This window comes from Phlebotomus papatasi, chromosome 2 (genome assembly GCF_024763615.1).
Source record: "Phlebotomus papatasi isolate M1 chromosome 2, Ppap_2.1, whole genome shotgun sequence".
In the NCBI taxonomy this organism is placed as follows: domain Eukaryota; kingdom Metazoa; phylum Arthropoda; class Insecta; order Diptera; family Psychodidae; genus Phlebotomus; species Phlebotomus papatasi.
Window position 1 is genome coordinate 66,716,306 of NC_077223.1, and position 14,985 is coordinate 66,731,290.

The 14,985-nt window shown below is 33.2% G+C and overlaps 1 protein-coding gene across 2 annotated transcripts in view; it reads right to left on the reverse strand.

Moving 5' to 3' along the window:
• Positions 1 to 3,960: 3,960 nt before the first annotated feature.
• Positions 3,961 to 14,985, reverse strand: part of LOC129803930 (uncharacterized) — a 31,885-nt gene continuing 20,860 nt past the window's right edge. Inside the window, exons 3-6 of one of the 2 annotated variants that reach the window (XM_055850810.1) lie at positions 8,481 to 8,685; positions 4,588 to 4,737; positions 4,478 to 4,516; positions 3,961 to 4,224 (exon numbers count right to left, since the gene is read on the reverse strand). In XM_055850810.1, the coding sequence (XP_055706785.1) occupies positions 4,057 to 4,224; positions 4,478 to 4,516; positions 4,588 to 4,737; positions 8,481 to 8,685 (562 nt within the window). In that variant the 3' untranslated portion in view covers positions 3,961 to 4,056. The remainder of the gene's footprint in view (positions 4,225 to 4,477; positions 4,517 to 4,587; positions 4,738 to 8,480; positions 8,686 to 14,985) is intronic. The other variant, XM_055850811.1, reaches the window with a different exon arrangement.

A 14,985-nucleotide genomic window follows, 5' to 3' on the forward strand; every position in this document is an offset into this window, starting at 1 on the left:
ATTTTACTAAAACTTTTTACTATCGGACCAAATCGTGATGATAAAATTGCCACAAATCAGCATACGACACACGTTTAAGAAAGTCGTGAGAATTGCACCCAAGGAAAGTCACATCACGAAGTAATTTCTTCTTATATTCTTTTTTATTTGCTAGGCTGTTTAGGCTATTTAGTTGGATGAAAAATATGTTTTCTAAAAGTCTTTAATATTTGACATTGAAAATCCGTAAAACTAATAATTCAAGGCTATTTTGCGTTTGTTCGTGACCAGAGTCGTATGCTAAGTGGTTAGAGATAGCGAATTGGGGTCTTCAAGCGATCCTCGTAAGTGGATTCTATCATTATTATACTTGTTTCCTTCACTTATGTCACCCTCTAGTTTACCTTATTTTGGAAAAAGATCTATGTGACCGATAAAATATAGTTTTTTAAATCGTGTGAAAAATATTTTCCCACAATTTTAAGTCAATCAACAGAAGAAAACTCTAGTGGTTAGATCTTTTGGAAATACTAACCATTGCTTTTGTATAGTTGGAACCAACAACTTTAATCGTCTTGTTCTCAAAAATTTATATAATAAAATCGACCGCTCATAATAAGAAACGAACAACTCGATGTAGGTAAATTTTACAGGAGAGCGATTTGAAGCTGAGATTTTACATGCAGGGTATAGGATTTTTGAGATTTAAAATCTCTATAACTTTGAAAATATTTATCTTTCAAATATAATATTCACAGGGAAGTTAGAGGGTATAAAGATGTTACTAAAAAGCGAATAAAACGAATTTTGTAAAAAATCGAGTTGTTCGACTTTATATTCTGAGTGCTTGAAATCAGTCGGCATGATTTTCAAAACTAATTTACCAATTAAGATAAAATTTTGGCAATTTCGTCTAGAGAGGACTATCTTAAGGGATTAATGACTGGTTACTTTCTTTGGTAACAACTTATTTTAAGAATTTTAATTCAGGTTTTCATTTTCAAAATTTGTTTTTGACACCGAGTTATTCTCGTTACCAGGAAATATTTCTTTTTTTGATTTACAAAAAATCTCTGATAAAAATGTCTATGAAAATTAGATTCGAACAGCTGAATTTTGCAAATTTTCAAAATGAAAATATCATTAAATTCTTTTTTTTAAATGATGCTCTTTTTATGTGATTTAATGTGAAAATAAATACCTCACTATATTTAAAAATGGGTGGCAAAGCTTCCGAGGCTTTGTGAGCTGTTCGAACTCCCGAGAAGAAGTTCTTTCTTATATTCCTTGAATAACCTACTTGATATTAAAAATTGTTTAACAAGAGGATACTTAAAATAATTAATATTTTAATTAGTTGATTGACCAAACCTCTTTAAAATTAGGCCCTTTGATCTTGAATAATTGAAGATGACGATTTTTCTGGCGATAGGTGTCGATGTATACATGTTCAGCTGCATTACCTCCAAAACATATCCAAAACTGAACGAAATCACCAGGGTCAAATTTAAGAAAAATGAGAAAAATTTCATTTTTGACGTTTTTTAGCGGGATATGGAACGCATAAAGAGGGAGGGGGAAAAGGAGATCAGCTTTGAGATTGTGCCATTTTAGGAAGATCATGCAAGACCGTAAGAGTAAGTTAATATCTTTTACCGTTTGAATTTTATATGCGTAACAAGACTGAAAAAAGCGAAAAACAGTATTTTTAAAATAGAGCTATTACTGATACTTTACCAATCCGTCACCGATTATGACTATGACCGATGCAGTCGCGTTCAGAATTACAAGACCTCTCAAAAAAATCCAAATTTAACCAAATCTGTTGGAAAGGTTGAAAATTAGGCCCCCCTTCAGGTTGATTTAACTTTTACCTTCAATAATTCAAGATGGTGATTTTTCTGGAGATAGGTGTCGACGTTGACATGTTCAGCTGGACGAGGAAAGGAAGCTTTTTTAGGCTTAGAAATCATTGTAATGTGATTTTCAAATTAGGGCTTGGGTTTATCCCACTTTCCGAAGACCTTGAATTTAGAAACAACAAACAATTGCAATTTTTTTCAATGTCTAATAGATCATTTAATAAATAAGATGAAGTCCGAAATCAAAATGATAAAAAAAAACATGATATTAAAGCAATCAGGTCATATTCGGTCTGTAAGCCCGTATAGCATTTGAAATGCACTTCGAGTAGCGAAGCAATTCAAATACGTCGAAGTTTAAAAAGATCTTCAGCTACATAGGGTTCAGACCTAACGTATAGCCATATGGCTTAACTTTTCTAACTTCTTATCCAGTCTAGATTTTTTTTGCAAAACTTTGACTTAGGATTGGATATTAAGGGTAAATGGTCCATTTGAGTCTGATAAATCAATTAAATTGCTTGTTATTTAGAATTTTGAGACTTTTAAAAACTGAGTTAAACCTCTGGTCTGAAGATTGTTTTACACTTCTTTGATAATAGAGGTTTAGCCTGTCGTGTTGGGATATAGATGATCCAAATAAAACACGGATATTTAGAGATCACTTAAGACTATATATTTGTACGCACCTTTATTCACTATCGCTCAGATGCCAGAACTCAAGTGATTGGAAACATCACTGTCACTCTGATGTTACAAACTCCCCAATACTATTCACTACAAGCCATACGGTTTAACTTTTCTAATTTTTTGCCATACAATTAAAAAGAAAAGTTTTCCAGAATTATATATTAACGCAAACGCTCATAAGAATTCAGAAAAATTACTAGAATAACTTGTTATTCAGAATTTTTAGACATTCGGGAACTGGTCTAAACCTTCAATCAAAAACTCGTATTACAGGTTTCAGACTAAAGTTTTTGCTCAGCTTCCGAATATATCGAAATTCTAAATAACAAGCAATTTTGATAATTTGTACTCCAATAGAGAAGTAATACCAACTTCAAATTAGAGATTTAGCCTAATTCCCGAAGGTCTCAAGGTCTTGAATAATAAAACAATTGGTTAGGTTAGAATCTAAATAGATTTAGCCTTAAGGACAGAATCACATTGACAGTAAAATGCTCACCGTATTTCGTTAATTTACGCATTTTCATTGGAATTCTTATGCAAATTCTCGATTACAGTATTACTTTATCTCATACTCGGTGGCATTGAAGAAAATTTAAGAAATGAAACGAAAATGCGATAAACGGTGAGCTAAAAATAAAAACTGTACGATTAACTTCTCTTACTGTTTTTTGTGCTCACCTTTTATCAAATTTTCATTTTATTTCTTCAGTTTTCTTATATTATTTTCACTTAGTGCTACCGTGTATGAGGTAAGGTAACACGTAACACTGTAATGGAAAATTTGCGTAAAAATTGCAATGGAAATGCGAAAATTAACGAAATACCGTGAGGCTACGGCGAACATTTTATTGTCAATGTGATTCTGTCCTAAGTCAAAGTTTTCCAAAAAATCGTGACTGATACGAAATAAGAGAAATCAAGCGATATGGCTGAGCCTTAAGCTAGAAGATCGTCCTCAAAACCGTTCCCGTTTTATACTGTGATCTTATTTAGACGGGTCCCGGTCAAAATCCCGAAAGCCAAAATCTTGAATGGGCTATAATCCCGAAAGCCAAAATCCTGAATGGGCCAAAATCCCGAAAGCCAAAATCCCGAATTCTTAAAAGTGTCATAACTACTCCCACGATTGCACCCGCGCTTTCTGGAGGCAAAGGGAAATCTTCTGTGTCTTTTAGAATATAATTCTAAACATTTTCCAACTTATAATTTCATCCCTTTCAGAAATTTGAATATTTGGGATTTTGGCTTTCGGGATTTTGGCCTTTTCGGGATTTTGGCGTTCGGGATTTTAGCTTTCGGGATTTTGGCTGCCACCGATTTAGACATATTTTATTATACTGGTTTCTGTTAGACTCGTTAGACTTTATGTTCGAATTTTATGGAATTAAGAAAATATTGAGGAGTCGGCATTAGACAAAAGACCATGAACACTGAAATGGTATATTCATCAATCTACACAGTGTGTCACAGAGCAAGAGGATCATCATGCGATCGAGATAGTAGTGGCTTGTTTGGGGCTCCTTCAATGATGAGAGGTAATATCGCCATAGTGATGCTTGGGCCACATGCACTCGCAGCCGGCGGGCACCTGGCGCGTCAGAGACTCCCAGCATTCTGTTCCGTAGAGACGTCGAGTGAGGAAGATGGTCCTGTTGAGTTGGATGCATGAGAAGCCTGCATCTCCGCAAATCTGAAAAGAACGTCAGAGAGAGAAAGAGGAAAACGATAAGTGGGGTACCACAGATGCTATGATTTAGGAGATTTTGTGCATAAGTGCCAGGGCATTTATTAGACTATCGAATCTGACCGCTTGCAGCTCAGAATGTAAATGCCATAAGTGAGAGTATGCCATTGTGTGTACATAATCTGAAGGTGATAAAGTGTGGGCAGAGTGCGAAAGTGTCTTCCGGAGAATGCATGCGATTGAGAAATAATTGACTTACCTCATCCATATTCCCATCGATTAAGCGACTTAAAGCGGGCTAGTGGACACACATACAGAATAACATTAGGTAAACATTGGCTATGGAGTGTCTCTGGTGCGCTCAATTACCTTATTCCTGTGTACACGGTAGTCCCTGAAGGAGGTAAACGGATGCTGGCAAGTCACTTCTTCGTAATGATCTGGCTTGTATTCGTACCCATTCTCACCGTTTAGGTACACAAGTGTCCTTCTCGATGGGCACAGTGATTGGAAACTGGTCTGAATTTGAGAGAATGAGTGGTAAATCGATCGGAAAATCATCACTTAGGGAAATCAGTTATCAATTTTAATTAGATATTATATTAATTACATTCCAATTATAAATCCAATTTTCAATAAGGGTTCTTGCCATAATTAATTTAATAGGGGCAATTGAAAATGTTAAATTTTATTATGAATTTTTTTTGGCTAAAAACCATGAAGAGTATTTGTATAGAATTGTTATTGCTATTAAATGGTCGTCAATAAGTGAAAGTGGTGGCAAAGCGTTCGAACTTTGCGAAATGCTCGGACTCGTAAGATGCTACGCCTTAAAAAGTAGTTTTGCGTCATTTACTTGCAACATGTAGGGGAAAGTACTCCTTTCGAACGTTCATACCTTCGAATAATGTGAATTTATTTTATTTTTCCTAAAAGATTTACACATGACTATAACATAATAATCAATTAATTGATAATAAGCTGACCAATATATTTAATAGAAATGTTTAAGTTTCTTAGGAAAACTTAAAGAAAATTGACATTATTCGAAGGTATGAACGTTCGAAGAGAGAGTTCATTCCCCTATTAACAAAATCTTTTATAAATCTAGTCTAGTTCATAAAGAATACTCATCATACTCACAAATTTAAGAATTTCACAAAGTTTTTTTCTACTGTACATTTTTTTTCGAATTGACTGGTTCACGATTTTTTTGAGCAGATTTATAATATTTAGCATCACTCAAAAAATTATTGACAAGAATTCAGGAGTAGGGGAAAGTACTCTCCCTTCGAACGTTCATGCCTTCTATTATTGGGAATTTTCTTTTGTTTTTCCTAAGAGACATTGACATTTCTATTAAATATTAGTTAGTTTATCATCAATTATTAATAATTACGTGATTATTATGTGTCTCTTTTAGAGAAGATAAAAGAAATTCACATTATTCGAAAGCATAAATGTTCGAAGGGACAGTACTTTCCCCTAATCTAATCGGATCTTTCCATTCAAAGCTGGATTTTGTTTTTCCAATACACAAAAAAATGTTTTTCCAATATACAGTGGCGACAAGATAAATAGCACACCTTCAGGGATTGTCCTATTTTAATGTTTTATGATACAATATCAATATTTATACCTGATCATCTTTTATTTTTTAGAAAATACAATGCCTATTATAAATAAAAATAATAATTATTTAATATTTGTATCTGTTAGAACCATCTGTTTTTGTCATTTTATGAATCAAGATATAATTCGTGTGGACAATTTAAATACCACACTTTCATTTTCTCTGAAAATATTACCTGAAATTCACTTTTAATTTAAAATTAAAAATATTTATTTATTTTTGATCATTTATAGGCATTAATGCCACAAGTTTTCGTAAAATAAAATTATGAGAACTAAAAAATCATGTAAATAAAGCCTTTGACGCAGATTTATAGGCTTTACGTAAAAGAGTTTAGGATAACTAATAATTTTTTTTGTAAATTATATTGTTCAAGGAAGATAACCATCAAATCAATAATTTTTTATGATTAAACTTACAAATCACGCAAAAACATGAAAATTTCGAGAAAGAATTAGGATTTCTAGAGAAGATTCTGCCATTCTTCTTATAGTAAACTTGCATTTATTTGCCGCCGTTCCAAAAATAAAGAAACAAATTGAACAAAATTTGAAAAAGTAACTGATGTGAGCATTACTGAAAGCCAATTATCTAAAAATACCCGGTTTAGAACTGTTGCCAAACGTACAGAGTTAGTATTCAAGCGAAATCGTACCTGTTCTTTGAGTTTTGTTTAAGAGCATATGCAGAGGACCTGTAATACTGGAATAATATTCTTTGAACAGATGTATTCCTGTTTAATATCACAGGATATGGCATAATAAAATATTAGATGTCCAAAAAGTCAAGAATTTTGTCCTTGATACATAACTAAGAACGTAAAACTTAACGATGGTAATTTTATAATATGGGGTTACTTTTTGCGAAGTGGCTTATGGCCTGTATATTGAAGATAATTAAATTAAACCGATGGATTATTCTTTATTAATTCCGCGACCGAGTCACCAACTCGTTTATTCTAGAACTCGCGGGAGACTTGTCTTTACCCATTGGAGGGCTAACCTCTGCGCAACCCAAACGCACTCGGTAACGATTCACGATAGACTGAAAGGAATAGACATGCGCATAGCCCTCCTCAAGGTGTTACACCTTAAGTAACGACTTCTATCCCAACGAGCATAGATACGAGGGTGACTATAATACTACTCTATAGGGGAGGGGACTATATTCAAATTCAAATAGAGCCGTTGAGCACTGTTCTACAATATGGAATGTCAGCCAATATAAATCAATTTGTTTACATGGATATCTTTGGACAAGACATGTACTTCAAAATCGAAAAGGAATTGCTTTTGATTTTTAAGTTTTAATCAAGCTAATGATCCCAAACACATTGCCAAGAGTTTTTAAAAGTGGTTCAATAAAAACAAAATTGACTTTCTGGAATGGCCGGGACGGACTAAGGACCTCAAATCCTGTTGAATTTAAAGGACAAGAGTGACTAATTTGGAATAGTTTTAAGTAGATATCCATACTACATGAAATACAATCACATTAGAATAGTATCAAATCCTGATTTCTTTAATGATCTTTCGTTGTCAAGTGTTCATTCTTTGCAAAAGTTACTTAACTAAGTACTAATTAATCCAAATTTAATTTTCAAATAGAATTCGTAAGTTGTTAATTGCAGTAGAAGCCGAAAACTATCACTTCTTATGGGGTGTGCTATTTATATTGTCCTCTTAATATGTGCCATTTCAAGAATTTTTGATCGTACTAAATTTCTTGATAGAACTATCAGGTTTTTTCTTCATATTCAAAATGTATTTACAGTGTCCACTTCGTTATCCGGATGATTTGGAGACAATATGACAGATTTCCGCTTCGTAATCCGGATGGATTTTTTGAATTTGTTCAACGTCTTGAAAATATAACACAGGATTTTTTTTGTAGAATTAGAATAAAAGTTTCAAAGAAGATTAAAGACATAATTAGAGAATTCTATGCTATTATACTACATTTATTAAAAAAAAACATCACAGGATAATTCATTTTCATTGCTGAACACAAATGCATACATGACCTCAAAATTATTTTAAATGTAACCGTCGATAACTCGTCTGGATTACGGCGATCCGGATTAGAGAGCGGGCACTGTATATGCAAGTTCATTTATTATTATTACTTTCATCATTTAATAGCATAATTTTTGGAAAAACAAACCATATATTACAGTGTCCGAAACTGTGCTATTTATATTGTCGCCACTGTACAAAAAAAATGTACACACATTTTATAGAGCTTTTTTTTAAACAACTTTTATAGCTTTTTAACGACATTGAAATATTTCATATTGATATTAAAACTGCCAATTTGAGCACATTTCTTTTCTTAACCGAAATAATTCAACATGTTATGAAATATTTTATCTAAGAAAATATTTTAGTTCAATCGTGTTCCTTGATTGGCTGAAACTTCAAAGTAATTAAAGCTTTAGTTAATCAGGGAACGGTGTGAAATTAAAACATTTTATAGGATTAACTTTAAATTATTCAATCACTTCAGGATATAATGCTTAATTACGGTAAGTTTGATTTTTTCAAAATATTTCTAACGTTATTATAATTTTTCATCTCTAATCTGCGACCTGAATTGCAATCAACTCTCCCATGAAAGATAGAAAACTCACTCGTGTGATTTTTCCTTTTGTCCGGATCGACCTGCTCGGCATCATCTCAACGTTGCGCCTCACGTTCTGAATCCCGTAGGGCAAGTTGGATTGCAGCTCTGGATCCATGTCATACTCAGGGTCCTCTGCATACTCATCCTCGTCATTTTGGTGGAAGAAAGTACTCATGACGGGCTCCTCAACACCATAAATACCATCACCATCTCTGGAATAGTAAGTGTTGAGCAACAGTAAGAATAATACCCTCGAGCGCAATTACATATATATACTATACATAAGAAAAATCCTCCTACAACTCTCAATGCATTTTAAAGTCAATCCCAATATCCCAAACCACCTGAATTTCATCAAGGATCTTCCTGGTGAGAAGAATTAATCCCACGTGATATTCTTCTCAGCTCTTTAGAGATTTATGCTTAATTTTACACAAACCCTGTGATTTTCTGAAGCATGGTCCTCCTAACGAAAAAGCTATTGAGAATTAGATTTGCACGTTTTAAGCTCTTCTTTGGAATACTATTGCTCAATCTCAAAAAAACAGAGTAGTGTATACATCTTTCGATTTTCAGTTATTCAAAAATCTGAATATTACAGTTTTGAAGTTCTGTTCGTCAATTCGATATTATATTTAAAGGCTGAACAGTTTGAGATAGCTACTCATGGTCTTCGGAGGACCTCTCCCTTAAGTTGATCTGGGTATCATTATGCTCTTAATTCCTGCCCTCCGCTCTCAGCCCGTTTTTACTATACCGAAACTAGTTTTTTTCGTGTAAAATCGAACAATGCCATTTTATAATTCTTGAATATATTTTAGATTACTGATGATGAAGTCGTTTCTCATGTGTATCAATAGCACTGATTCTTTCTTCCAAACAAACACATCACAGAAAATAATATTTCGTAAAAGTTTGTGAAATCCTACTGGAGACTTACTTACGAAATATTCGTAACTCGTATTGTAACACACGAAAAAGTTAGTAAAAGTTGTTCAATTTAACAAATAAATTAATTCTGCATGGAAGTGCACATGACAATTGATTGAGATCAGTGGCAAAAAAACAATGAGAGCCAGTGCTCCCACAGCTCAGTTGGTACAGCATTCGCCTAGATAGCGAAAGCCCCCTGTTCAAGCCTGAGTGTAGGCAGGAATTTTTTCCTGTATCTATTTGGGTTAAATTTGTGGGCTGGGTATCACTTGGTCTGATTGTCGCCTCATTGTGCATAAACACAAAATTTCTTGGAATTATGTACCAAGCGAACAGAAGTCTGTTCAACACTCTTAACAAATTTTCTTCGTAATATGATCACTTGACGAGCATTTTTTTTCTTTTACAAACATTTTGTTCGTACATTTTTGTTTAGCAAACATTTACAAACAAATGACAAAATATTAGAAACAATTTTCCGCGTGCTTTTTTTTACATTTATGAACAAATGATCAAAAAGTGTTCGCTAAGCGATTATGTTACGAACATTGTTTGTAAGAAGGTACAAACTTTTACAAACTAGTTTGAGGGTTTATTTACGAGTATTTCGTATATTCTCAAAAAGAATTCACAAACATTTACTAACAATTTTATGAAATATTTTATTTGTGTGCAGAAAATTATTTATTTATCGATTCAAGCAAGTGTATTCAATCTGTAATTCTCCGGTAATTTTGATCTGTTTTCAAATGTCTTGTTTCTCAGCTGTTTTATGTTGGATATATGGTGATTCGTCACTTGGTTCAAATCGGTTATATAATTTTATTTTATTTAAAAAATATTCAAATTCAACAAAGCATTTAAACTTGAAGCATTATAAATTATTTACAAATTTTGCATAATATTACATTCTTTACGAACCGGTTAAATTCGTAAATACTATTATTAATCCCGTAATACTTAAATAAATTCCTTTATTACCTTAATAAAATTAATGTGAAATTAATTTTAGGGACAAGCATTGAACAAAGTTAGAATGCTTTTCCCCTCCTTTCTCTAAGAGCTCTGCAAGAGTGACGAATTATCTGATTTTATAAGCTTTCTGAAGCAATGAAAAGAAATTTTAGTTTATCTATCACTGCACAGTTCTGTTTGAAAAATCACACTTCTCAGAAAATTTAATTTAAAATTTGAATAAATTGAATAAATTTGCCGTATTCCTTCAAGTATTCCGTCTTACCAAAGAGATAATTGACTGTTAAAGAATCGTCGTCGGTTATGTTATTACGGAGTTCATCAGAGTAGTAGAGGTACTGTGAAGCTTTTCGATACAGTATGAATTATATCTAGAGTATTTTATGATAAAATTTCAGTGACGTCGATAACTGATAAGTTGATGAGATAAAAAATTGCACACACAGTAAAAGACAATTCAGGACACAGCGAAAGAGATTTAGGGGTAGTGAGGCACCATAGAAATAGGGCAACTTTGAAATTAGATTTTTTTTATCTAATTTTTAAATAGAACTGAGCCTTTTTGTAATTTAGTTTCAAAATTGGTTTGTGTGGACCTAAATTATATCATGATAAGGCTCCAGGTTCATTTAAAAATAGGACAAAAAACACAATGTTTAAGCTGCCCCAATTTAAATGTGTTACACCTTCTCCTATAATTTTTTTTTAATTGACACAAATATTTAAACAAAATTGTTTTTTTTACCATTTCCTTGAGCTTTACAAAATATAGAAATTTCAGGGGACTAATTTAAATGAGTCGTGCTCCTACATTACAGATTTTTTTTTAATATTTGCACAAATAAAAGAAAGTAAATTTTGAAAAAAATATTTTTGATAAGCCGAATTGGTTATCAGAAAATTAATTAATTTTTTCTTATTCTTAAAATAATAAAAAAACCAAATTCTACCTCCGTAAATTCGTATGATCGATAGGCCACTATTATACAAATTAATTAATTTGGGATAGAATCTAATGCCCCGGCTTACGACTTAAGCCTAGAGACTTTTTAACATAATTAACCAAAATAAAAAAGATTCACTAAATTCCCATAAGTTTCTTACTAAAAGATGTTTTTCGGCTTAAGCCGAGAAACGGATTTAATAGAAATTGTATAAAAAAAAAAGAATGTCAACGAACTAACCCTTTACCCTTAACTAATTAACCCTTTACCTTTTTAACCCTTTAACGACGAGAAAGTTTTCGCTGACCGAAAATCAGCAATAAAAATGAAATCGATAAACAAAACTTGTGAAACGTCTTACATCTAACCTTAGAAAATCCAACAGAGTCTGATGGGGACAAAAATAGCTAAAAAAAATTTAAGTAATTTTCCTGACGATACCAATGACAGATTTATTTTCACTCTAATGAAAAATATTATGTTTGAGTATTGTAGTTTCGTGTTTCAAAATGGTTTTGCTTAAAAAAAATTGAAAGTATAAAAAATAATTAAAATCAATTTTCAATATGAGAATTTAACAATTCGAATTAAAAAAAATTTTTGTGCATAAAAATTTACTATTATATATAGCAAATAGCTGGAGACTTGCAAAAAATATCCTAGATTTCTTCAACCATCTACTTTACAATTATGTACAGACATAAGAAAAAATAACTTTAGGTAGTCAGGAAAAATGATTTTCTTTATGGGACACCGGTGTTCCAATCGTCCTTAAAGGGTTAAAAGAGTCGAATTATCGACAGTCCACTGTAGGGGAAAGCGCGCTACCTTCGGACGATTTATGCTTCGCACAAATAATTTTTTTCAATGTGTTATAAATGAATTTGTCGCACTGTAATATTATATTTTCATAGCTTTTCTAATGCCTTAAATTTTCAGAAAAAAGCTATTAGTTAAAATCCTTAAGAAACATAGAGAAAAAAATGAATTGTCCGAAGCTTGAGTCGTCCGAAGATAGCGCGCTTTCCCCTAATAATATTTAGGATCTTTGGGGTTTACAGGGAAGTTGATCCAAAAAAGCAGTTTGTATTTGGATTACTTTATTCTTTACCCAATATAAATAGGTATCTGTTTTTAATTTTTAAAAATCCAATTTTTATGAGGTCTTTTAAATAAATATTTTGAAGTTTATAAATATTCTTCTAAAGTGCCGTATCAAATCAGAACAGGATTATATTTTTGCAAATGTTTCAATGGTTATATCACTAAGATTGATTCTATTTAGTCAACTTTGCGCCTGAATACCTCCATCAAATAGATGTTCTATTGAAAAACTTTTGCTTTATTCCCTTTTAAACACATGGGACTTGAATTTTCTCGAGAGTTTCCAATGAAGTGAATACAGTCTAAGTGAATAAAATCACCTCAAAGTGTTGGTGGCTGAAATAGCTTGAGGCTGGATGGAGGAATTGAAAGGAATAGTCGTGTCGTAAAAATTTATTTTTCCCACAGGATTTCCCACTTTTTTTCACCACCACAGACTTTACATTTTGCCTCCATCCCTTTGTGCCTAATATCGGAGATAGAATCCAATTCTTGTCTCAATGTTTTATTCGCTGGTTTCTTTGCCATTGTCTGCTAAAAAAAAATCTGGGATGGTTTTATTGTCCGTGAAAGAGATATGGTTGAGAGATAAATTGCCTTGAGATGAAATGCAATGTGATTGTATCTTCAACGACCAATTCCCACTTTGGTGCCTTGTACTTTAATGAACTTTGGTCCACTGATTTTTTTTGATCATTGCTTTCTCGTGCTCAAAATGGGACTACTGAGGGTAAATTTTGAGGGAAATTGAGGGAAAAAAATCAGGGGTTTAAATTAAGAAAATAAAATGTTCTTTAGTCATTGGCTACGTTTACATGCGTATCTTAGATTAATATTAAACTAATTCTGAAGTCTAGATTGAAAGCTTTGTTGGAAGTTTAGTGATTAACTCTGAGTGAGAATCAAAGAAATATCTATATTTTTACAAACCCTATGTCAATTTTTTTAATCAAATTTATAGAGGAGCCTGTCCTCTGTTCAAAAGTTTTCCCTAAATAATTAAATTTGAAAGGGACATGATGGATATTATGGGCCGCATGATGCGATGCAAGTCTCCTCTTTTGCTTCTGTAGAGCATTCTAAATAATATCACTCTACGCAAATAATACGTAATGGTGGTTCGAGTTCAAGTATTTAGGGGTGTTAATTTACAAGTAATGGTAGGATGGACACAGAACTCGTCGCGGATCGACTAGGCTTCTGCAGTAATGAGGACGCTTGACAGAATGATGAGGAAAGTTGGTTTCAAACCTGTGTTTTTTCCTTTTTTACCTATGGTCATGAAATTTAGGCAATAACTTAACGTATAAGATCACAACCTAGATGAGGTACTAAAGTTGTTAATGGAATCACTCCTAAAGATCGAGTAAAAAATGTAGCCACTCGGGAGGAACTAATAAAATGGTTGAAGAATCGCTTCTTCTTATTGAGACGTCCGCTGGCATAATGAGGTTCAGCGCATGAGTAAAGATAGTTTCCCTGAAAACCTGCAAGCTATTATAAAGTGAGGACGAGGGCGATATGGGGGCAAGCCTAGGGCAAGACGATTGAAACGAATCCAGGATTTTGAACATCTTTCTAAAGTGACAGAAGATTGTCAAGCGTAGGTTTCTGACCTAAGTATCCTAAACCCGAGAACCCGATTGAACAAGTTGAAACTGAATGTATGAACTAACCTAAAATATAGGAACTGAGTACATTAATAGGATTAATAGTCCTGTGCCTTGAAATAACTTTCATAAGATCTAGCACTTAGACTTTTATCATTTCTTTACATTTCTTCGAAAACTTTTTTATTCCGTTCATACCCTTGTAGAAGTGAATATGACATACTTCTTAATAATAATCATAAAAATTGTTTTTTTTTTTTAATTACCAATAAGTTTGCAATTATGCCTGCCTGAACGAGGCAAACGGAGACACAGAGACCTAAAGGCTAAAATCCTGAAAGGGCCAATTTCCGAAAACCAAAAACCTGAAGCACCTGACCGCCAAAATCCCGAAAGGGACAAAATCTCAACAGGGCCAAACACCCCGAAAGGCTAAAATCCCGAAAGGGCCTAATTCCGAAATGACCAAAATATCAAAAGCGACAAACTCCCGGAAAGACTAAAATCCTGAAAGGGCCAATTTTTGAAAACCAAAAACCTGAAGCATCTGAATGCCAAAATAGCGAAGGGGACAAAATCTCGACAGGGCCAAACTAAAGGCTAAAATCCCGAAAGGGCCTAATTCCGAAATGACCAAAATATCGAAAGCGACAAACTCCCGGAAAGCCTAAAATCCTGAAAGGGCTAATTTTCGAAAGCCAAAAACCTGGAACACCTGAACGCCAAAATCCCGAAAGGGCCAAAATCTCGACAGGGCCAAACTCCCCGAAAGACTAAATCCCGAAAGGACCTAATTCCAAAATGACCATAAATTCAATTCAATTCGAAAAAAAACCCTGAACGCAATAAAAAAACCCGAACTACGGGAAAAGTGGTGAGTGCCTATTTCTCGTCCCTTTGTCAGTTCCTGGGATTGGGTATATGACCATTATTCAGGGATCAGTTT